Here is a 24338-nt window from a genome sequence, read left to right as displayed (position 1 = left end):
CAGATCCAAAGCAAGTACCATGTACAAGGAGAATTACTTCCCCTAAACTGGTTTGGTAATCAGGTTCTTCTACACAAATAATTGATCTGGATGATACAGACTCTGCATCAGGAGATACTTAATCAGTCTTTCAAGATTAAATACATAGATCATCCCTCTTAATGGTTCATGAGCAGCCCAAGAAGGTACTAGATCTTTCAGAGGCTACTTAGAAGGGCACGTTTTTACAACCTTCTTTTCTAGTCTTCAGTTAAAGATGTGCCTAATATTGCTCTATCCTGAAAATGAAAACATACTATGTAAAGAGTTATCTGTATAGACTTGCTTCAGAATGGCACTTTGATTGTCAAAGAGTTAATCCTGCTATTGAATGTGTTTCAGACAGATCTAGTGGAGGATCAATTTGTTTTATAACAATGGCAGCTCTTTTTTGAAATTAGTCTACAGTTTTGCTTTAGTTCTCTTGCCAGGATGTCAGCTAGTTTGTCACTTAAAGAAAAGGAAGAGGTGAGACAAATCAGATCAGCCAATACTGTAATCATGGTTAATTAAACCTCTGATTTCCTGTCCTATCAAGAGAGAAAGAACCCCTTTTTGTAACTCTAGCTGTCTTAGCTTAAAAGGTGAAACCTGGACAAATGAAGTTGAAATTCAATTTGGATCTATTTTTGCCAACTGGTATTTTCTTCCTCTCTTGCATTCTCTCATTGCTACTATTAACTTTTTTTTCTCTTCTGGAATGAATGGCCTTCTTTGCTGATTTACAGTTTTATCTAATTTCACTGTGTTTAAAAGCACATTTTCTCCTGTAGTCACGTGTTTCCTTTCTTTTGACTAGAGTCATTTGAACAGTTCTAACAGAAAGATGATCTATATTCATTCTCCATCTTTCCTATTAAATTTGTTTAACACCTAATTTGACATCAACAATCTGGCTACATTTGAACCAATATCCAGACACAAAAGAAATTTGGTCGAGACAAGTTACTTTCTGATAAATGCTTCAGTGTGTGTGTATAGATTTTTTTCCTTTACCATTTTACACAGATAATCTGAATCAGAAAATACTGCAACTCCTTCCTCCTTTTGTCTGCCTTTTGTTCTCCAAAAGTAAGTGGAAATTACATTTCCAAGAAAGGAAATGAAATAATTGCAGGCCCAAGGTCTGCAAAATGTGTGTTGAATTGACAGTGAAAAGGATCCGTGTGTTGACAGACACAGTTGTTAGATGCCATAAAGGCGGATGTGAAGCTCAATTTATTTCTCATCTTGCTTGTTCAATGACTGCTTAAGAGACACATTCCAATTTAATTTATCTACTTAAAGCTCTAATACAAATACTGTGGACTGCTGTATTAACTTTTAAACTTTGAAACCTAATGCTCGATTATTCGGTTCTTGACATTCTTTAGCTAAATAAAATAACTGATGCCGTGTATTTTCATATTGACAGTAATTTATCAAATAAGAGCACCTTTCTGGAAAAATCTGTTTCTTAAGTATAATTAGACTATCCAGATTGAATCTGAGAATTCTGTGTACGTATAGGGTAATTATTTACCCAGACCAGCACACTTCATTCATTTATGTTTAAACCTTTTAATGACTAAAAGAAGTTTAACTTAATGTAGTTACATGTAAGCTTTAACAGTTTGTATCATTTGTCAGAATCCCCTGAAACTGGCCTAGCTTCCAGGAATGAGAAGGGTTATTTTCAGTGCTGTTTCTGGCTGGCTTTGACTTATTAATAAGTACTCTATTATACTAACCACATTCTCTTACTTTATAGACTTGGCCTGTCAAAGCACTTTGAAGTCGGGTCAGCAATTAATAAGTAAAATATTTCCTTTGCTTTTAAAAACTGTCTTTGCATTCTAGTAGTTACACTTCTATTTTTTCTGTGGCAACACCATCGTTAGTGTTTCACGTGAGTGGCACTATTGGCTGTTGACCTCAATCAAGGTCAAGGGAGGATGCCAATGGCAGTCGGCTCTAAATACAGACATTACTGCCCCAACATATGTATGCATGCACTCTCTCTGTCACACACACACACACACACACACCCCAGCCCCAGCCACTCTAACTTCCCTTCCCCCTCCACTTTGGCCTTTTTGTCCCAGTACCACTTCACCCTAGGCCCTTCGCTGCCTAGTATGGTCTTCTCTAAGCGCTGCATGGCTTACTCCCTCGCCTCCATGGATGTGTTGCTCAAATGTTATCTTCTCTATGAGGCCTACCCTGGCCACCCTATTCAAAATTGTATCTCCTCTTCCCTTAAGCTCTGATTCCGCCTTATCCTACGTCATTTCTCCCTAGAGCAGTTATCACCTTCTAACTTACTATATACTTTATTAATTATATTTATTGTTTTATTTTTTCTCTCCCCCGCTGGAATGTAAGCTCCATGAGGGTAAGAATTTTTCCTGTTTTGTCTACTGGTGTGTCTTACACACATGGAACAATTCCTGCCGTATGGTAGGCTTTCAATAAATTCTTTTTGAATAAATGAATGAGCACATTTTCAGTATGAATAAAACAGTAGAATATCAACTACAATACTCAATCAGCATTCTCCCATTATTCGACAGTCACATAGGCACATAAGCTTGATATTAGAGATTTTTTGTTGGTTGGTTGTTTGATTGGATTATTTGGTTTTAAAACATTTTTTAAATGCCTGGAAATCACTTATATTCAGCTCGGTCTTGCATATCTTTTTTGCCATTGTGCCTACTCCAAATTAAGTTATCAGAGACAACAGAATACCCAGTTGTAAAAGATTCACCTGTGCTCATTTGATTGGCCTCAGATGGACAGGAAAGTTTGCAAAACTACCAAGAAAGGTTTTAAGTGTAAAGGTAGAGACAAAGACGTTTTCTGCATAAGATCGTCACTTAACCAGACAATTAAATAACATCACGCTATACCTAGAAAGTTTTTTTTCTTTTAATAAATTCCTAAAATCAACATATGTATAGATTCCATATAATTGAGTAACTCCTCTCTGGTAAATTATGAAGTCAAAGATATACTGATTTATTTCCTAGGGACCTGTAAGAAAGCAAGAAACACTTTTAATGCTTAATTATAAGGATTAATTAAAATTAACGTTCCTGTCACCAACATATGCAAAGCAAGGGTGTTTTTTTTCTGTTCTTAAGAAAAAAGAAGAAAAAGAAAGGAAAAGATAATCAGGACTTGGGAAAGCCTAATTTATTCTGTTTCTATTTTAATAATAGCTTCAAAATGTGTCCTGTTAATTATGTCTAATAAGTATATACCATCTAATCCTAGTATCTTAAATCTCACAGTGAATGTGAATGTTATAAATTCCGATTGGTTATAATTTAGATCAGAATTATGCTCATCATGTCCCTTTATGCTATAAGAGGTAAAGGCCTAGCCAGGCACATTAAGTGCAAGCCTCATTTTTGCTTTCATGCTCTTTCTGTTGATTAAGATTAAATCTGATAATGTTAAAATATAGTAAGATATTTTATTCACTATAGTAAGATATTTTATTCACTGATTCAGGCCAATCAATGGGTGGGAATCAAAGAGAGAAAATTCTAAATTATAGGATTTTTTTTTTTTTTTTTTTTTGAGATGTAGTCTTGCTGTCACCCAGGCTGGAGTGCAGTGGCACGATCTCGGCTCACTGCAACCTCTGCCACCCAAGTTCAAGCGATTCTCCTGCCTCAGCCTCCCGAGTAGCTGTGATTACAGGTGCCCACCACCATGCCCGGCTAATTTTTGTAGTTTTAGTAGAGACGGGGTTTCACTATGTTGGTCAGGCTGGTCTTGAACTCCTGACCTCAGGTCATCCACCCACCTCGGCCTCCCAAAGTGCTGGGATTACAGGGGTGAGGCCACCATGCCCAGCCTAAATTATAGAATTTTTAAAAGAAACTCTTTTACTTTGAGACAGCTATAATACCTGGCAATAGAATAATTAAGTGTTGCCCAGGGTCAGAAAAACAAGAATGATTTGTATTTTAATCAATAAAAGCCTGTAGACAGGAGGGGGAGTAACAAGGAAACAATGTGATTTGTTTTCTAAGCCAGTGCCTGTCCGCCTATGCACAGGGTGGCAAGCAGCATCCAGTTATTTCCAAGACTTGAACTCTAAAATCAGACAGAGTAGGGTTCAGATCCTGGGTCTGCTGTTTAGATGTTTGTGACCCTGGGTAAGTTATGTAATCTATAACTGAATTTCCCGGTGTGTAAACTGATGGTAGAATGCCTGCCCTGTAGGACTGTCATGTAAATTAGATCATATAGGAAAAGCATTTTAATAAATTCCTTTCCTATCTTATCTTACAATTATATTGCTAGGATAATGGATCATCAAGGACCAAAGCTAAGATACTAGACCCCTGGGTTTTTGACTGGGCCAGATGACTTGGACAAGTTGTTTAACCCCTCTGTGTTTTATTTTCGTTTTGTTGTGTTTCTTCTTCTAATCCAAAATTGAGGCAAGTAGATTACGTACTGTACAGAGTCCCTTTCAGCTTTCGAATCCCAGTAATTCCTAGCAAATGTGTTCACTTGGTAAAGCTGTTCACGGTTAGGAAAAGGAGTAAGAGGCACATATTTCCTAGCTACGTGTCTCTCAGTGTAGTTTTTATAGAAAAACACAAACCCAGAAATGTAAAATAATTAATTTTTAAAATACATCCTCAGGACTTACAAGTCCAAATCAAAATAACTGTTATCTTTTAGAGTAGTACTCTTAGGGGCCAACATACCCATTGCAGCCCTTCACTATTGCCCCAAATGCATTTAGACCTTTTTAGGTTAGAAGTACCTGATCACAGGCCAGGCATGGTGGCTTACACCTATAATCCCAGCACTTTGGGAGGCTGAGGCAAGCAGATCACTTGAGGTCAGGAGTTCGAGACCAGCCGGGCCAACATGGCAAAACCCTATCTCTACTAAAAATACAAAAATTAGTCGGGTGTGGTGGCACATGCCTGTAATCCTGGCTACTTAGGAGGCTGAGGCAGGAGAATTGCTTGAACCCAGGAGGTGGAGGTTGCAGTGAGCCGAGATTGTGCTACTGCACTCCAGCCTGGGCCACAGAGCAAGACTCTAACTCAAAAAAAAAAAAGTACCTGATCACAGAGAAAATAAATTGGGCAGTCTTTCCCACCTGTTTATTTCGGGGTGGAGAAAATGGGTGAGAAGATGAGAAGATTGCTTCAGAGCTGCTCTGCTGGTCCTCTAAGAGAATAGTGTCAGTATTCATTTTGATCAAAAGATGACGTGACCCATTTTCATCACCACTGTGTTCAACATATGTTTCCAAATGACTTTAGCTTTTGAAAGTGGATGCAATTTTTGGACATAGCTATCAGTTCGCCACCATTGCAGATGTATGCATTTTTTTAATGTGACATAGACACTTGATATGCCTGCCAATCACTTTTACCGAAGAGTGTCGTGCAGTACAGTCAAGCTGAAGCTGGTTGGGGCCTAGCCTTCCTTCTTTCACCCCAGCTAGGTTGACTAGTCCCACATTTACACATTCTGGGATGTTGAGTAGTGAGTAACTAGGAAATTAATGTTTCTGAAACATAAGTCGAGCAATAAATAAGAAAACCCAGTATACATCAGTGTGGGTGAAATTGCCTTCCATTTTAATCCTATGTGAGATACCTGAAACATGTTAACTCTATTATCAACAGAATGCATAAGTCTGATGTTCTTGGTTGATATAGGTATAATAAAAGAAAAAAGCATTTTGGGGAGAAACGCCAAGAAACTTCCATTCTGTGTGTGTGTGTTTTAAGTTAATACTTCTATCACTCTTTATCAGTATATATTCATAATAAAATAATATCCATCTAAGAGGAAATGTGCTGAAATTATAGTAGGCAGGATGTATATGTTAGCTATAGATGGAGGCTATCGGTAATGGAACCAGCATCCAGTCTGGGGATTGAGGGTTTTGGAATTTGCTTCTGTGTTGTTGTTACTGTATTTCACTAACATTAAGCAAGGCGCTTTTGTGTATTATTTTAATTCTTCCAAACCTATAGATTGGACATTATCCCCATTTTACAGATGAGAAAACTGAGGCTCAGTGAGATAAACAACTTGCCCAAAATTATACTTCTAATTGACATTTAGGTCAAATTGCACTTGAACGTTTTAAACTTTATCTGCAACGCCAGTGCTTTTTGAACTATGGTGTACTGCGTTTAGTGTCTTAAGAGCTTAAGGAAGGGGAAAGAAAAGAATGACCATAAGATTCCTTCTATAGGAGGTGATGATTCTGCAGTTAAGTTGCTTCATTGACCCTAAGATACTCACATCCTGTTCCTTAGACCCTGCATACTCATAGGTAGTTTCATGTCTTCCTTTTCTCATTCTGTAAGGGTAACCTAAGCAATTTAAAGATCTCTTGTCAAGGGAGGAAAGTGTTACCCAGTAAAACAGAGTTCTGAAAAGGAGAGCCTATCTGAATTAGCAAAAAGTCTTAAAGAATAATTGGAAAGAAATTATTTTAATCTTTTTCATGCCAAATGTCCAATAAAGGGCCATGCTTCAAAATGAATTTTAGAAATTAGCCTGTCAGAATACCAGCCTTAAGCTACTTTAGTCGTCAGCATAAGCTCCATTTGCACATTTTTTATTTTATTGAACATTTTAACCACGCTGAGAAATAGTTTTTTCCCAGAAGTCAAATACCTTGAAAATTTCTGACCGTAATCATTGGATTAGAAAGATACTTTTACTAAATGATAATATGATAATATAAAGGTGAATCACTATCTGTGAATCTAGTTGAAAAACATACATTCTAAAGCACCAAATACATTTTATTATTGTATCCACTTTATTCTATACCTTTTTAAGAGAGCTTCATGTTTGGTCAATTACTGGTTAACACCTCTGAGTTTGTGTTTATCCATTGGTCATTATGTTTTAGGACATTTTTATTATAAAGAGAGGCAGGACACGTGGGCCTTCAGTATGGAGAAAGAGGTAAGCAGATCTTAAAATGTGTCTGCATCACAGTCAGGCAGAAGCTTAAGAGTTTCATGTTTTCTTGCCCTCCTGCTTTTCTCCCCTGAAACCATCTTATCTGAAAGTGGCCCTGCTTGTCTGAATTGAGCTTTTTCATCCGTATTCACACTTTTTCAATTAATTACTTTCAGGAAGGCGAATATTCTCCTAACAGTTGCAATTAGACAAGATAGTCAGCCTCAAAGATGATTTTTCATTTTATCTAGTTACTTCTATAAAACCTTACTTCAAAAGGGAGAAGCCCTTCGAAAGGGAACTCCTGTTCCATTTTAACAGTGTGGTTTGCAGTGCTTTCATAGCTGTGACGTCTTGGTCATTCTCAAAGATCCTTTTAAACCACAATTAATTGCCAGAGATTCTTCAAGTTAACATTTTTCTAATTTATCGTGCTTCTCTTCACCCCAGGATCCCCTCAAAACCGTAAGCTTTATCAAGCTCTTTTCAATTCCTTTTTAACTGCCAGACAGGCAGGCAGTTTGCTTTTTCGTTTGGGGGAGTCAAAAGAGGTTACATGCTTCCCTAGAAGAATTTAAAAAACAAAAACCCATGTGGCAATTATAGGACTTCAGTTTCAATAGAAAATGTTCATTTCCAGTGAAACCATTTTTTTTTTAATTTGCATTTAATTTCTATGTCTGTGGTATCTCTAAATACATGTGACTTTTGGCCCCACACAGATTTATTTTTGTAAGAGTTCATCTTGTTTGGGCCATTAACTGAAACCAAAGGGTAGTTGATAAAAGATAAATTTTAGATGTCTCTTGGTTCGTGTGACCAGTCAAACATTTCCATGAAAGAAAAAAAATCTAATTGCCTTTCAGGTTTTGAATTAAAAGTAAGATTGATTTTTATCATTGTTTGACCTCTAACTGGTCTCTTCATTCAGTATTTCTAATGTGAAACTAATGTAGAAAAATGAAATAGGAAAGTACTGCTTTTTAATTTACTGGAACTGGAGAATCTGAGCTATTTTATTTTATTTTGTTTACTTACTTTCTCTAATCCTATGAAAGATTATGAGCTTTTGAAATACATTAGCAAATAAAAATTGAGATTCTTAACTTACTTCAGGGAAACTTGGCATAAAATTATTCTCTCAAACTAATTATCTCAGCTGGAAATTAATTTAGTTGGCCATGTAACCATTCCTTAACAGAGGTTTGGGGTCACGTTTTGTTCAAATGGAGACTAGGGAAGTTCTTTTAGTCCTGGGATGGAAAGGAGTGGATTTTCTTCCTGATGGATACTCCCACCCCCACTGTTTCCTCATAACCTCCGCTTCTCCGCTTTCTTTCTCTTTTGTGTGTGTGTGCGTGCGTGTGTGTGTGTGTGTGTGCGTGCGCGTGTGCACATGAGCGCCTATCAGGGAGGGGGAGGGAGGGCGCCTTCCCTGTACTTAGTAAACATTTGTTTCTGAGAAGAGACTACCAGCTAGCAGAATGAACTGCATGGACGTTACTGCTTAATCTGATGCTCTTATACAATTAAAGGATTTGCTCTGCTCTCAACTGTAATCTTAGTACTGCTGAATTGTGTACTGACACTGCAGGAAACAGCTCTGTTCAGCAAAGTGCTGCTACAAAGGTTCTCCATGTGCGCCTGTACATGGACAATTAAGTTTTAACAACAAAATTAGCAGAACAACTGGATGTTCTGGAAGTTGAGATCCCTTCACTTCATTTTTTTTCCTTCCCCCGCTGCCAAGGAGTTATCCTGTGGACTGCCCGAAAGATCCGCCTGTCAGGATTGTCTTACAAGTGTTCTGAGTTGCTGTGCAAACAGCAACTTCCTCCAGATTAATTGTTGAGGATGTATTACACCTAGTGTAAAAATGACTGTTAAACTGCTGTTGAGTAAATCTCAAAATTACTGTTAAAATGCTGCTGAGTAATTCTCAATTCTCTCAAAGAATTAATTGCCTTCTAACATTTGCTTCCAGTTGCAAGCACCTATGATTTTTAAGAGACTTTGTATAAAATATACCATTTCTGCATAGAGAACCAAATTGCTTTTGGTACATTGTAGTTTTCTTAACCATTTTTCAATAGTCTCTACAGTGTTTATGTTTCCTTTTATTTGTGTATAGTGGAGTAGAGGGGAGGTTTTTTTATTCAAATAGAAGAAGCTAAAACTCAAATGCAATGTCAGATCTCAGAATAAACTGACCCAATTTCTGAAACCCAATAAACACATTTCATTTGTAATATTCTTTATTATATAGCTCTATGAAAAGTAATTTATGACTTCCGATCTTAAAAGAGAGTTTTAAAAATACACAGTAAATTGAAAGAAAAACTACTACATTTAAAAAAATGTTTTCCTGAAAACATAGAATGAAAATGCAAGTATTTTGTGCATGGCAGCTGTTTTTAAGGAACCAATGTTATATATGGTGAATTTTCTGGAAGACTTTATGTCTCTTAAAATATTTCTTGTAAATAACATGACTTTTAATAGCTGGAATCTGAGTGGATTTTCCATGAGGACTTAATGTTGTGCAGAATTATAAAAAGCTAAAAAACAAAGCTTAAGAAAATGATCACCCACATTTCAGAATCTTTTGGCTGAGCTGAAATAGTAGTTCACGCATTGTAAGTGTTGCTTTTGCTGTGAGAGTAGTCCGGTTTCCTGAACCTCCTTGTGCCAGTGTATTTTAGATTCTGTAAATGTGTGCAGTCCAGCCTGCACTAGAGGAATAAGATAATATCCTACCAGGTACAAGATACAAGGCTCCCTAGCATTGTATTGTGGTCTGGGAGGTAAGCTGTGTACTGGGATGCCTGTGCTGCAGTCACTCAGCTAAAGAAAATATTGCTGAGCATAGACACAGATCTTTGCCCAGCCATTGTTACCTATGTTAGAAAGGAATTCTTGTTCATCTTGAGAGCAAATCAGCATCTAGAGGCTGATGTCAGATTTTCAAACATAGTAGTATTCTGTTGTTTAACAGTGTAAATAATTAAATCTACTTTTTCCACAAATAGAAGTGGACCCAAATTGACAGACTAATACATTCTTTGAGCTAAAATGAAGTTTTGAAAAAGTACCCAAAACAAAAAGGAATTGAGCTTTGTTCTGCCTTTATTATATTTTAAAATACCGCTAGAATCGGTAGTAATATAGAAAGTTTCACCTTAGGTTTGAAACTTTATTTTGTGAAGTTTTGGACAAGTGTATTAAAAACTTGTGAAGTTTTGGACAAGTGTATTAAAATCTCCTGGAAAAATAGGGTTTCCAAAATAAACAATCAAAACTACCTCTGCTGTAATGCCACTACTGTTCACTGCAGTAACTGTATAAAGGGCTTGGAAAAAAATAAGAATCCTTATTTTTACACCAGAGAAAATATAAAAGCAGCTTCCTCTTTGGAGTTTTTCCAGGAAACGACTTTATAAAGACAAATTTAAATCTTTCTGTTTTCTGTCCTTGAAGGTGGTAAATATGGTTGCGGTTTTATCCATTTTTATTGTAAATGAAACGGAGTTCAGACCGTCCGGCTGTGCGTCATTTGTTGGATGGCTGCCACAGACTAATGCAGACATCCCACTGGGAGACCAGAGAAGAACTATACTTTGATTCACCAGATTGTGTTAAATAGTCCAGCTGTTGCGATTTGAAAGATAGTTACCTCAGAAGTGAAATAGAAATGAACTTGGCATTTATGCCTCAAACCATTTTTATACTGTTTGGCAATCAGCTTTTCAGAGGTAGCATTTTATAAAATAACTCTCACCGCTTAAAAGTTCATTCACTGTAATGTTCAAAATGTCCCACCTTTATATTATCAGTAAAATTAAGCTTGAGTGATATGCAGAATTTGCATGAAATAAGCATTTCCGCCTTCATTTCATGAGCTTTGATTGTATTCAATTGAGCTCAGAACCACGTCGATTAGGGCTCTTTTGGGCATTAGTTAATTTGAATTGCAGCCGAAATGTTAGCTAGAATGTTGTTGAATATAATTGGAACGTGGAAAGTTGATTTTGAAAGGAATTTCATTGAATGCAAACAATGATGTGCTTTTTAAAAATTAGAATGCTGCACTTTCATCTCTTGTAACACAGTCTGAGAAATCACTGAGTCCTGTAAAGTTCAGCGTTGGCATGGCCATTGCCATTGTTCTGATTCTTCTAGTACCAGTATGGTTTGGAGTCAGGTCTTTCCTTTTACTAGTAAGTTGCCCCACCTGCTCAGGCCCCACATTTGGGCTCTCTTGCAGTAGGGGCACAATAGCTGCTTTCTAAAAGGTCACCCAGGTTGTATTTGGGCACCAGGCTTCATAGAGTGGCATAACTTGGTATATTTCTCCTAGCTTTTATTTTGCTTTTTGGTTTTTGGTTTTGTCTTGAAATAGCCTTTGAGCACATAGTCTAATATGACCTGTGAAAAATATCTATATGAATGGATCATAAATGACAACCAGTATGTTGTGGTAAGAAAAAAATATTGGACAGGAAATCAAGATTCCACTAGTTTAGTCCTGTATCTGCTATTAACAAGTTGTATGCTGATTTAACCTCACTCTTCCTTGGACACTTCATCTGACAAATGAAAAGGTTAGACTAGCTCACCATGGTGATCCCTGTCAGCCCAAGTATCCCATGATTTTAGTTTTAATTTATAAGTGATACTTGTAAAATTTAAGTTTTACTTGCAGATTTTGTGGCATGCAGGAGACAGGCTGCCATCGCTTTTTATAAGTACAGATTTTTAATTCCTTATTGTGGTCTTAGTCCTTAGATGTTGCATTAAAGTAGAAAAGTTGAATAGAAAGACAGTGTATTACAATTCCTATTGAAGTGGTGCATTTGAGCTTCTGGGATTTCTACCCTGGGGAGAAGCTTCATATTTAACCCTCTGGAACCTGCCACCATGACTACTAGAGTGAGAACTTGGGTTCTTGGCACCATCACTGATGCGGCTCTGTGGCCCTTCCCATACGATAGGAATGAAGGTAGAATGAGGCCTAGGAGAAAGAAAGGCCTCTCATTCCAGAAGCAGTCTTGGGCAGCTGCCCGTGGGAGCCAAGAGTGGACCTAGTGATGTCAAGCCAGGAGGAGCTACAAACCACAGGGGAAAAATTAAAACTAAGGGATAGCTTGAAGGGATAGACTTTTTATTTACAGATCTGGAAGATGGAGATGGAAACAGGGATTCAGAAAGAATGAAATCAGTAAACATGCCAAAAACTAGCCTGTAGCCGCCTATTTCTAGGAGAAGATGCCTTTGAGAAACAGCATGCTGTCATGGAAAAGGCAGAAACAGGGAGACAGGAGCTTCTGACTCTTGTTCTGACTCTGCCACTGATAAGCTGTGTGGTTTCAGGCCAGTTCCTTCCCCTCTTCATGCCCCATCGTCCTCATCTGTAAAAGGACAGGTCAGACTAGACGACTGCCCTAGTCCCTTTCCACCTTCCACTGGGATTCTAAGGCAGTGGTCATTATCCTTGAGAAACCAGTCACTATCCTTCCATGCCTAGATTCAGAAAATGCCCACTGCGCCTAGTTCAGTGATAACAAAGGGGTTCTCAAATTGTAGCCTATAAGTGACTTAATAATAGATTAATCTGCAGTCAAGAAGCTTGCTTCAGGACAGGGAAATCGTTCTTTGGACTGAGACAATTCCAGGACAATTTCAGCCTGATGATACTAGGTTTATGAGTTTTCAGTTCAATCAACATCCATGTATTGCTGCTGTGGAGCCCAGAGAGCACTTCCTGGAAATTTTTAGCCCTGAGCTGATGAAGAAAGCTTTTTCTAGGATCTGTGCAACACCCCTTCACCTACAGACACACACGAGCATGGAAACATCCATGGTAGTTCTACAGAAGTGATGAAGGTTAGTATGGGTTGATGGAAGTTGCTCACCTAGAATGAGAGAAATACTACCTCCTTTGCATGCTGAAAGCAGTTTGGCTGGCTTACATAAGAGTGGGCCCAGGCCCAAGATGGTGAAGCCATTATAATGGTGACTCGACCTGCAGACTTGGATGGGACTTTCCCTGGAACCTCAGTTGGGCTGCAGCTTTATTTCCTAGAATCTCCTCACCTGTTTGTTTTCAGTTTAGAGTTGCCCACAGATAAATCTGCATGAGATTTAGAAGGTGGAAGTGAAGTAGTTGTCTTAAGAAAATTTTTTTTAACCCTCGGAAGGTCTGTGTAGGGCAGGCTCTGTTATAGCTTGTGCATGACATTCCTGATGTGCTGACTCACCTAACTGGCATGTGGCAGTGACTGGCCCACAGTTTCTCCAGCTCCCCACATCTCCTCCTCCAGCTTTTCCAAATCCTGGGGCAGGTGCATGTGCAGCTCCTTGGGGAAGGCTCCTGCTTATCCTGCAGATTGTCTTGCATCATCAGGATTGGTGCTTGTGAGAGACAGAGAGATAGGTGCAGCTCTAGTTTGTCCCCATTCTCTGTCACTTTACAGCTGCCTTCCCTCCCAACTGTCAGAACAGCTGACTGCAGGCCCAGTGTCAGACGCAGAGGCAGCAGATTTACACAGACGGCATGACTAGTGCCTCCCATTCCCTAAGGTCTAATTCCTCTGATCAATCCTTAATATTACTCATAGTTGTTCTGCTTCTCCCATCACAGGCTTTTAAATACCAGAGAGAGTCAAAACAGGTACCACTGGAGAAACTACACCCCATTCTGATTCCCAAAGCATAGCGGCAGATGTCTGGAGAAGTAGTTCCTTGGCCGAGGTAGATGGACAATGTCATGATGCCATAATCAGGCAAAAATAAAGGAATCTGTCCTCACTACAGCACAGCCTGTCCCCAGGCTCCTGATTATTTTTGTTTTTACCACCTCCAAGGAAGACAGAGTGTTTGTCACTTAGGATGATGACCAAGCCACACGTAGGTAATATAACCCGATAGCCAGAGGGAGTGGTTTTCAAACATTTGGACAGATCTTACAGTACTGGTCAGAAAGTGAAAAAAACAGTGTGGTCTTTGGGTTTGAGGTTTTGTGCCCGTGACCGGGTCATGCAGGTTACTTTTGCTCAGTAGTTGATCGTTTGTTCTGTTGTTTTTGTTGCAAGAGAGACATCCAGACCTACTCACACCCAAACCTTGATTTCTCCTGCTTCATTCTGAACCTTTCCGTTTATTAGTATTTGTCCATTCGTTTAGTCCACAAATGCATCTGTGCTAGGTGCTGGGGATAGAATTGTGAGTAAAGTTAAACAGTCCCTGCCTCGTGGATGTTTACATGCTATTGGAAGAGACAGACAGGAAACAACTGTGGTAAGTCCAACAAGAGAGGTATTAGGTGGTAAAAGAGCATCCCCTGCCAGCTCTGACCTGCCGAAGGGGTCAGAGAATAGTGGAAAGCAGCTCCTGGTGAGGGGCTGGTAGAGCAGTGGGCAGGCACTGGCTGGTAGCTCACTGGCACCTGGCGGAACCCCAAGAGGTGGGATGGTAGTGTACCGGGTCATGGTTAACAGCCAGTTCTCAGGGACAAAAAGGCCTGATCTAGCATTTTCCAAAAAGACCAGAAAAGTCCGAAAGCCCCAGCCCTGCCTGCTGCAGCTGCCTCCACCTTCAGGCAGCAGCTCAGCAGCCTGAACCTTCGGGTGTTTCAGAGAGATCTGTTTCCATAAGGAAATCCTCACCCATTCAGCCTGAGGAGCCATAGCTTCTTGCAGCAGAAGAGACGAGAGGAGGAGTCTGTGGAAAACTGCCTCTGAAATTTCATAAGAAATTTCTCAAGAAACCTGATTCTCCTTTTAGAAACATTAATGGTAACTTAGCATTTTAGCTTCTACTCTGACTCTTTCTCTGCCCTTGGTCCTACCGCCACCCCCTCCTGAAGTCTGACCAGATCTCCTCTAGTTGGTAATGGGAGCAGCCGGCATGCCTCTCACCTGCCATCAGTGATGAGGGGTGATTACTCCCCTTGTCCACGCAGGCTCCTCAGCGCTACCCTGCAACCAGCCGTACCCAGGGACACACAGGAGGGAAGGGAGTTAACTGGCTCCATCCAGCTAAGTGAGGGCAGGTGGGGGTCTGGGCAGCAGGCTGTGAGAAGTTCACAGTTTGTCCATGAGATTTACACTTCCTGAGAAGAGAATGCAATTAAGCAGGTAGGTGCATTTGGCTTTTTAACACTTCCATAGTTAATCGCTCTTTCTCTGCCTTCTTTCTTCTGGCCTTGTGCTCCTAGTATCAGCTGTGTAATCCGATAGCTTCATTTTTTCTTTTAAATGGCTGGCATCTCAAAGACTACTATATGCATGTTGACTAGACTTAGAACATTTTGGGTTTTATGTTGGTCTGAATCCAGAATATCAGAGACAACTATTTTCTCTCTCTGCTTTTTACTTTTTTTGTCTAACTCTTCATCTCGTAGGCCTCCCAGTAGCACTGGATGCAGGAAAAAATACATTGACGGTGAAAAACAAGCCGAACCAGTTGTAGTTTTAGATCCTGTTTCTACACATGAACCCCAAACCAAAGACCAGGTTGCTGAAAAAGATCCAACTCAACACAAGGAGGATGAAGGCAAAATTCAACCAGAAAACAAAGAAGACAGCATTGAAAACGTGAGAGAGACAGACAGCTCCAACTGCTGATCCGTAAACCAGAAGCCTGACATGTTTGGAAGTCCTTTTCAATAAGCACATGTTTAGTGTTGTTATATTGGCAAGGGCTGTAGACATTCTGCTCTGGTCACTGTATTCAGAATACAGGTTCTTTTCTGGTGTCACTTTTGTAAGTAGCAACTATAAACATAAGTAAGCTGTTTAGCAAAACATACATTCCTAGTAGGTTTTGGTTTTTTGATCTTTATAAAGATGAGATTTTTTTTCCTAGTTACTGTATTAAGTATGACTTATTTTAGAAGGTTACAAAAAATTCAGATGTTGATACCTTTTTAGGAAATGTGCATACCACTCATCAAATGGAATGCTGAAAGTTTGAGGTGCTTGTACATAATCCGATAAACAAAACTGATCAACCTAATGTGATTTTAAAAGCCCCCAAAGAAGTTTCTGTTTTGGGTCTGATCCTCTTGATGGAGAAACTGCAGCAGCGTGGAAATTGTTGGGTACTGTGGCATACAAGTTATTTTCTACAGTAGACTGAGATAAACTGAAAACTCAGGAGCTGGCATCAAACTCGTAGTCCCATAGTCAGTGTTAATTACACACATTGTTAACTATTGGATGAAAAATATGTTCTATTGATTGTGTCCAAAGCCTCCCAAGGACCTCCGTGGGGATGCTCTGGTAGCCTGAATACAGAACTGAGGTGAAAGTCCAAACCTTGAATTTTACAGTAATAAGTTGGTAAACCATGTGCTCTGTGCTATTAGTTAATTATGTTTTCCCAAATACTAATGTGGCACAAGTACCATATTTTATCAGAGTTCTTAATGTACAGTACGGTGAAGATAAGTGACAAGCACACATTTTTCTTGCTTCACTGCTGTTCTATATTACACAGGTTTGTTGTTTTTTTTTTTTTAAAAAAGAAATTAAGCAGTAGTTAGTCTCTAAAAATACAATGTTTCAGGCTACCACAGTGAATAAATAGAAATGTAATCAGGGATTAAAAAAAAAAAAAAAACTTATGCAGCTTTTCGAAGTTGATTGTTTCAAAATTGGTGTTTATTTAAAATAAGTGGTAATGTACTTGAATGCACTTTTTATGACAATGATTCAGTAATGGTAATTTTACTATTAAAGAAAGTGAAAGGTTTAGTTTTGTTAGCATGGCTCAGCATGTAGCTGTCAGGTGTTTTTCACCTAAGGGCAAAAGAAAATGATAGTAATAATTGCAGTAGTTGTATTGTATTGTATTTTTGCACGTGTGGTAAGCATAGGCTTGAAGAGGTGGGTAGGCAGGTACATGTACTTCCTAAATTTGGAGATAATTATCTTTCTGTAAGTTCGTTATGCTTGACTGTTTCCATGTTCTCCCAATAATGATTTTACAGTTACTTATCACTTTACTCATGGGGAATTAAAATGTAATGTTTTTCAACTGTATCTTTCCTTAACTGGATAATACTGCTATATGATATGCTTACTACAGACTGCATTAATTCACGAAACAAATTCTGTTATGCTGTAATTTGAACTCTCCTCACCACAACTTATTAAAAAGGCACCAATAGTTTCCCATTAAGGGTCAGTTGTGGTTATTATTAACGTTTCTGGTTTAGTTCCCCAAGCTTGACGTTCTTTAATAGAAAATTGTATACTATTTGACAACTTTAGTAATTTTTAATAGTCCCTAAGATGGTTTATTGAGTTTTCTTTCATGTTTCTTTGTGCTGTCTTCCTTCTTGCATCTGTGATCTGTCTGCCAGCATGCAACTCACACACATTTAGGAATATAAAAATATGTACTCTGTCTTTCATATTTCATCACATCATCAACAGAATAATATGGTTATCAAAATACCCTCCTTTCTAGAGTAAGAAGTTGCCCTTTGAGTGAAATGCATTAGCTGGACTAGGGAACAATTAATAACAGGTATTTTGAAAGTGTTCCTGCCTTTTTTAAGCTGCTTACTTTCTCTCACTGTGATTACAAAGCATTTTAAATTAATTTGACATAAAGGTATTTGATGGAAGATATTCATTCACTCACCTTTTTCTGCCTACAGTTTTTCCCTTTTCACTTCGGTTTTGAGGGAGTTTTGCCCCTGGCTGGGGTGACACTGTCAACCAAAGCAAGGGATCCCAAATAGGAAGACATAGGAGAACTATGCTTATATCCGCAAGGTATGTTCATAGCTATTGCACACACAAAACTTACATACATCCTGCTTACACAATTTTAAGTTGGAAGAGACTGCATCTTTATGTTTTTGATTTCTCTAAAAGGTTATTTATGCTTCCTTCTGTTTGGGAAAGATAAATTAAGTCTTGTGCGCTATAGAGGATTTTTTTCTTTAAAAAAAACAAATGTTGATGCATTTTATAGCCAGAGTGAGGCACAGAGGTAGAGGTACTTTGTGCCATTGCTATTAAAGAAAAAGAAAATGTCTCATTTTTTTTCTGGAAGAATAAGATTTTAATTAAAGCACTTGCACCCTTTTGTATCTGAGCTGGTCTTAAACAAAGTCCTCACCCACAGCAGTTTCAGCAGCTGAACAGTCCCATGGAAGTTCTGACTGGCAGGCATCAACAGGGCTATTAGCACCCAGCCTAGTTTGCCCTGAGTACGGAGGATGGATGCTTTGGCTCTAACTACTCACTAATAATTGCTCCTTCCTTACCTTCTTTGTTAATGGTAAACTGCTGGAAATGGAGTAGTACAGGTAACAATTATTTTTAATTGTCTTTCCAGACCAGTTTTTGGTTGTGTGTTCAGTAAATGATAGTCTGTATCACAGCCTTAAAGTCTGGATTATTTTTCTAAATGCATACTCTACATGTTTAGTTACATTCGTTGTGGAACAACATTAGCTTATATACCAATAAGTTGTTGAGAATGGATAACCATCTGTTATTATCACTGAGCTTCGAAGACTCATCAAGCAGTCCCTGCATAAGGATTGGAGTGGTCTGAAGTTTCTCTTCCAAGCACTAACATTTCCCTATCCCACAGTCATTTTTAATTTGGTATATGACTGTTTCTTTCATTTCTTTCACAGATAATATTATATATACGGTTATATAAATATATTTCGTATTATATGTTATATAACAGAGAGAAAGTATAAATAGAAAGAGTGCCTAGCACCCTAAGAAATTTAAATTAAAATGCTAATTATCCATTGGTGAGCGCAGTCTCGAGGATAGGTGAGTAAACTGCTCTGTGTTGAAGTTACACTGCTGACCTAGTTATGGTAATAAATCACCTCTTTGGTTAATTTAATTTGGTTATTTCGTTATTTGTTGTACATTTTTGCTCTAGTTTTAGTAATTTAATTATAATTTATATCACTGTTTCAGGGCATATTCTCATGGTGTGTGTGTGTGTGTGTGTGTGTATTTTTCAAAGGGTATGTGAACACCCAGTCATGTTTGTTCTGCCTTTAAAATGAATTTTCCTTCCAGTTTCTCCTACCCGTTGTTTGTTGCTAAGCATCAGGAGAGGCAGTAGCAGCCACAAACTGTGACACAGTTCTTCCAACTTAGAGTGATACCAACCAAGTCTCCTGCCCCATGCTCTGAGAGAGTCTGCACCTGAGCCAGTTTCAAATCATAGCTTTGAGAATAAGGAGTTGGCTCTGTTATGAGGAAATTAAGGTCCCTTGTTAGTACTCTTTAAAAGGAGAGGTCCTCAGTGTGCTTAATAAAAATTATAGAATTTGTTAGAAGTCTAAACTTAGCTAACTCCCCTACAGGTCAGTACATAGCAATTTATATAATTTTTAGGAGAAGCAAATGGTAACCCTTTTAACGAGACCCTAAATCATATAAAGTGGTTGGATATTATTATATCTATATGTCTGTGTCTGAATATGTTTATTTCTGCTACTCCTCTGCTATAATCCCAACACTGGTTTACAAAAGAGGCAATTCAGGCAACAGATATGTTACATCATTTTTTTTTTATCACTTGCGGATTGCTTTTTAAATGCTGTAGTATAAATAACTGGGCATTTAATAACCTTGAGAATATTTATTCATTTACTGATGTGCTTATTCATTTATACTCATTCTTACTCCAAAAAGGATCTAAGAAGACTCGCAAAGATAAAAATAATACAAGAAAAACTAAAAATTTAAAAAGAAGAGGGAATTAGGAAAAAAGGAGTCAAGGGTAGGAAAGTGAGATGAAACTGGCTGTTACAAAAAATAGTGACGCTCTCACACTTCTACGTGAGGTTGGCTACGAAAATGTGTCAGTGCTTTTCAGCACAGACATGTAGAATAAAAACAGAAGATAGACATCTGTTCCCAGCACAGAGAGCTTCTAGGGTCATTAGGTTTTTGTTCTCAGAGATATTCTGATTGGTAAAGGATGGGGTGTTTGACTGAGTGCGGAGTTGGCAACAAAAATATTGGCCTCTTTTACTGAAGCGTGTCCCTGAAAAATGGACAAGAGAGCTAATAGACAAACAAAATCCACATGGAAGTGTGGTGGCTGCAAAACAAAGTTCACAGATAGAATTTCAGGCAAAAACATCATATATGTAATTTACCAAACAGTGGAATTAGAAGAATAAAAACCACAAGAGTTGGTGAAGTTGAAGAGGAAACTCAATGTGGAGACGCGGTGCCGTACTTCAGACCTCCCGGTCTACTAATACTGATGGTATGGCTGGAACCTGGGGTGTTCCTATCCAGAGGATGCTCCTGTTTCGGCTGATTCCTCTACACCTTGTGTGGGGAAGGTGGGCACCAGCGGCTCCCTAGCCGCAGCAGCCTCAAGTGCCTCCGCAGCCTTTTCAGCTTCCTCATTAAAGTAAAAAAAAGTGTGTTCTTCTTTGAAACCTATTTAAAAAAAAGTAACAATAAAGTTTACTGTCTAATCCAATGGTGCCAGTTTTTATATACTACATAAGTTGAAGGAGATCATCTTCAGTACTAGTCCAAAGGTGTCACATCACCATCGGAAAGGATTCCAGAACCATTTACAACTGGGCCTATCTTTGGTTATATGTTAATTGTGCCATACAGATGTTCTGTTCGATTTTATTTGCACTCTCATTCAACATTCTGGAACATCTGATGACGCATCATGGACTTTGGGCAGAGGCTTAGTGGAAAGGGTTAAGAGGAAGATGATAAACTGAGGGAAAGGCCAGTATTAGGCATGATACAAGCCACTGCCAGCTGACTGCTCCCAGGGAAATGATGGCAGGCGAGGACCATTCCAGTGAGGTCCTTACATGTAAGTATTGACAACATTTTAATGGCTGAGCTTTTGCCAAGATTTCCTACTCTAAAGTGGGAGTGGAGAGATTTATTTTTCCAGTTTTTGGTCCCTTTAATAATGATTCACCAAGGCCAGTGTCAGAGAAATTCTCCTCGATCTGTTAATCTATTGTGGAATACTGAGGGGGCTGCACTGTCACCACAGAGGGGTGGAGCCTATGGTCACCAGAGTCCTTTTGGATGCCCTGCAGCAGCTGTTTACCTCGTGGTAACGTCTGGCTGGAACTGGGATCAGTCATTCAGGGAAGCTAAGGCCTCCCACAAGTCAGGATGTCCGGAAAAATAATCAGATATGTGGAACAGTATAATTTTACCTATTTGAAAAAACTAGCCCTTCTACTACACACTAAACAATACAGACTAACTTTTGACTTCCCTTACGTGGCTCAGAAATAGTCTCCCAATTATATCTTTATTTTCTGAATCCTAGGATGCATTTCAAGACCGCTACATACGTTAAACATGACAAGTTTATAATCACAGTTTCTATTGGTCTCTTTAAATGCCACTGCATGCTATAGGCCTCCTTTTGGCCATCACAATCAGTAATATAAGAAAATAAAAATGCATATTTGGTGTGTTTCTCTTCAGTTACCCAGTATACAAGGTGCTTCTAACCATGCAGATTTACAAAGGTTCAGTTTCACTAAATGATTGATTTCTCTTGAGACCTTAACCTTTCCAAGGTATGTTAAAATTAACACACTGCCTACTTGTTTTTAAGTAAAATGATTTGTTTCCAAGAACCCTCAGGAAAGCGTCTGCCTTCAACTTTCATGGGCTGTGCAGGGAAACCTTAAGTATAATTTGGACCATAACAAAAGGTAGGCTTGGAAATTCCAATCAATTAATTCTATTGAAGAGCATCGTGTAGCCTATTCATCAAGAAAAAGGGCGAGAGTTTTAAACATTCAGGTAAATAGATGATCCATTAAGACAACAATATACATTGTGGCAAGTGCAATCCTAGTTTTGTCAGCACTTATGTATGGTCTTTGGATTCCCCTGCCCTCCTGCAGAGGGACTTCTATTCCCCCTCTTCCAATCTTTGTTCTCTTATTCATGGCTAAGTGAAAACAAAGCAAGAAAGCAGCGCATACCCAGTGTTCCATTCTGGACAAGTTCTTCCTCTATAGTGAGAAGGCGGTTGTATTTAGTCACTCGTTCACCACGGGAAAGACCCCCCAACTTGATAAACCGGACACCAAGCCCAACAGCCTGAAAGGGGGGAAAAAAACTAATTTTAGACGGAGAAGCAATGTCTTGCTAAATGACAATTCTTTAAAGAGAAAGGAAACTGTCATGGTGTGCTGTTTGGGATTTTCTCTTACTAGTTTTTTATCTTTATGTAAGCACAGTGGCCTACAAGCTGAGAGTGCTGAAAGGCAAACAGATGATGTGACTGACTATCCATCAGGCACTTTACTAGTCACGTAGGCATGCTGATTTTATCTAAGAACGTTCTGGCCTTTCTCGCTTCATTTTAGGAGGAAAGATTGCAGGTGCACACCCCAGTCATTTAAGTATGCTCATCATTTTCCCTGGACTTCAGTTTTTCATCTTTTTAAAAGTTCAAAGATTAGCTCTTTGTAAAAGGTAGCTATCCGGGAGGAAGCAAGTCTGTTTCATAAAAGGTTACATGACTTTCTCCACCAAAGACTGCATTTCTCTGAAATACCAATTCGTGATAAAAGCAGTGTTTGGCAGTTGACCAGCATTCAGCACTTACCAAATCGACAAGGCTGTCATCAGATGATTCTCCTTCTGTACTTCCAAAGACAGTGATGTGCTTCTTACCTGGAAGAGGAATTTCTTTCAGTTTTATACGGTGTGGAAAGTTAGGATACATGTGGGCCTCTGGGATCAAAATTAAAAATTTCTCAGATTTAAAACTTCCCTGTGAAGAGTCAATTATTTGCCCACCTAGGATTCTAACATTTGCATTTTTATTGCCCTGCTTTTGTTTGTTTGCCCCCCAATTTCAGTAGCTTAGATGCTGTAAATACTAAATGAATACTGTGTTTCATTAAAATTAAGATACATGATGGCTGGGCGTGGTGGCTCACTCCTGTAATCCCAGCACTTTGGGAGGCCAAGGCGGGTGGATCCTGAGGTCAGGAGATCGAGACCATCCTGGCTAATGGTGAAACCCCGTCTCTACTAAAAATACAAAAAATTAGCCGGGTGTGGTCGTGGGTGCCTGTAGTCCCAGCTACTCGGGAGGCTGAGGCAGGAGAATGGCGTGAACCCGGGAGGCAGAGCTTGCAGTGAGCTGAGATCGCGCCACTGCACTCCAGCTCTGGGCAACAGAGCGAGACTCCGTCTCAAAAAAAAAAAAAAAATTCAAGATACATGATTTGTAAGATGTATTATTATTTTATTACCACTAAAAGGGGGTAGGGGGATGCTCAAATTAGATTGACACATTTCTAAGACTGCGGCCATAAGACATGATTCAATTTTTTAAATGTTCAGTGTAGAAAAATGCATCTTTGAGTCAGTGAAATATGGTAAGAGTAACGTGGAGTTGGTATGCCTACGTAATGGCTTTCTCCTTCCATTGTGTAGAATTTTATTCAAAGGACTGTCATTCTGAATGTTTACTAGAAGAGTAGTGTTGGTAGTAATCAATCATTTGAGGGTCTTGAAACCCTTTGAAATGTGCCAGTCTGTGAAGAGTGCCAGCCAGACCTCTTCCTGCAGCAACAGTGTTTGCACTGCCTCCTATCTATCATATACCACCCACAGGCCAGCCCTGCATGAGCATCTTCTTCCATCCTCTGGCACCAACCCAGGCCCCTGGCTGCCAGTCTGGCTCTGAGTTCTATTCCAGCTCTGAGACCAGCTTTCTGTCTAGTTCCTGAGACCCACTCGTGGTATTTGTTTCATGTCCTCTGCATAAGTGTACAAGATGCCCTTGAACTCAGTTTGTAGTCTAGTGGGAGACCCCAGTTATTAGGTAGTTGTACAAGTGATTGTGGTCAGTATTACAAAGAGGAAATACAGGATGCTAGGAGGAAGATTCAGAACAGAACCAGTTAGGGATAGGGGAAGGCAAGAGTGGCTGAAGACATTTCATTTTAGCCAAGACCTGAAGGATGCAGAGCCAAGTATGTCAGAGCAAAGCATTCTGGTCCAAAGGAGCTGCATGTTGACAGATGGTCAAGAGTTGTGGGCAAGTGAGATGACTACAGTGTAACAGGAAAGTTGCCTAATCTCTCCAAGTCTTGTTTTCTTATCAATAAAGTGGAAATGATAGGGTCTACTTCACAGAGATGCTATAAGGATTATGTCCAATTCACAAATGCCTGACCCATTGGTCTTAAGTAAAGCTGCTCTCCTCTGGCATCCCAGATGCACCAGCACTGGAGCCCTGCTTTTCACCTGTCATCCCCTGATCCGCATTGCTGGGATCCTGTCCTTCAATCCCAGCTTGATGACTCAGGTTCTGCCTCC

General features: G+C 39.1%; 2 protein-coding genes across 9 annotated transcripts in view; one reads left to right on the top strand and one right to left on the bottom strand.

The window, feature by feature from the left end:
- SHTN1 (shootin 1) overlaps positions 1-17284 on the top strand; it is a 121692-nt gene extending 104408 nt beyond the window's left edge. For 2 of the 7 annotated variants that reach the window (XM_054435909.2, XM_054435910.2), the window contains one exon: positions 15392-17172. In XM_054435909.2, the coding sequence (XP_054291884.1) occupies positions 15392-15614 (223 nt within the window). In that variant the 3' untranslated portion in view covers positions 15615-17172. Of the gene's footprint in view, positions 1-1047 lie in introns of all 7 variants that reach the window. The other 5 variants (XM_063670312.1, XM_063670310.1, XM_063670309.1 and 2 more) reach the window with 5 other exon arrangements.
- Positions 17285-19533: 2249 nt separating this feature from the next.
- The window catches only part of ENO4 (enolase 4), a 42216-nt gene continuing 37411 nt past the window's right edge, over positions 19534-24338 (bottom strand). For both annotated transcript variants that reach the window (XM_054435906.2, XM_054435907.2), the window contains 3 exons: positions 22612-22679; positions 21983-22100; positions 19534-20438 (listed from right to left, as the gene is read on the bottom strand). In XM_054435906.2, the coding sequence (XP_054291881.1) occupies positions 20284-20438; positions 21983-22100; positions 22612-22679 (341 nt within the window). In that variant the 3' untranslated portion in view covers positions 19534-20283. The remainder of the gene's footprint in view (positions 20439-21982; positions 22101-22611; positions 22680-24338) is intronic.

This window comes from Pongo pygmaeus, chromosome 8 (genome assembly GCF_028885625.2).
Source record: "Pongo pygmaeus isolate AG05252 chromosome 8, NHGRI_mPonPyg2-v2.0_pri, whole genome shotgun sequence".
In the NCBI taxonomy this organism is placed as follows: Eukaryota; Metazoa; Chordata; class Mammalia; order Primates; family Hominidae; genus Pongo; species Pongo pygmaeus.
Note: the sequence above shows the minus strand (reverse complement) of the source record. Positions and strands in the feature narration are given on the sequence as shown.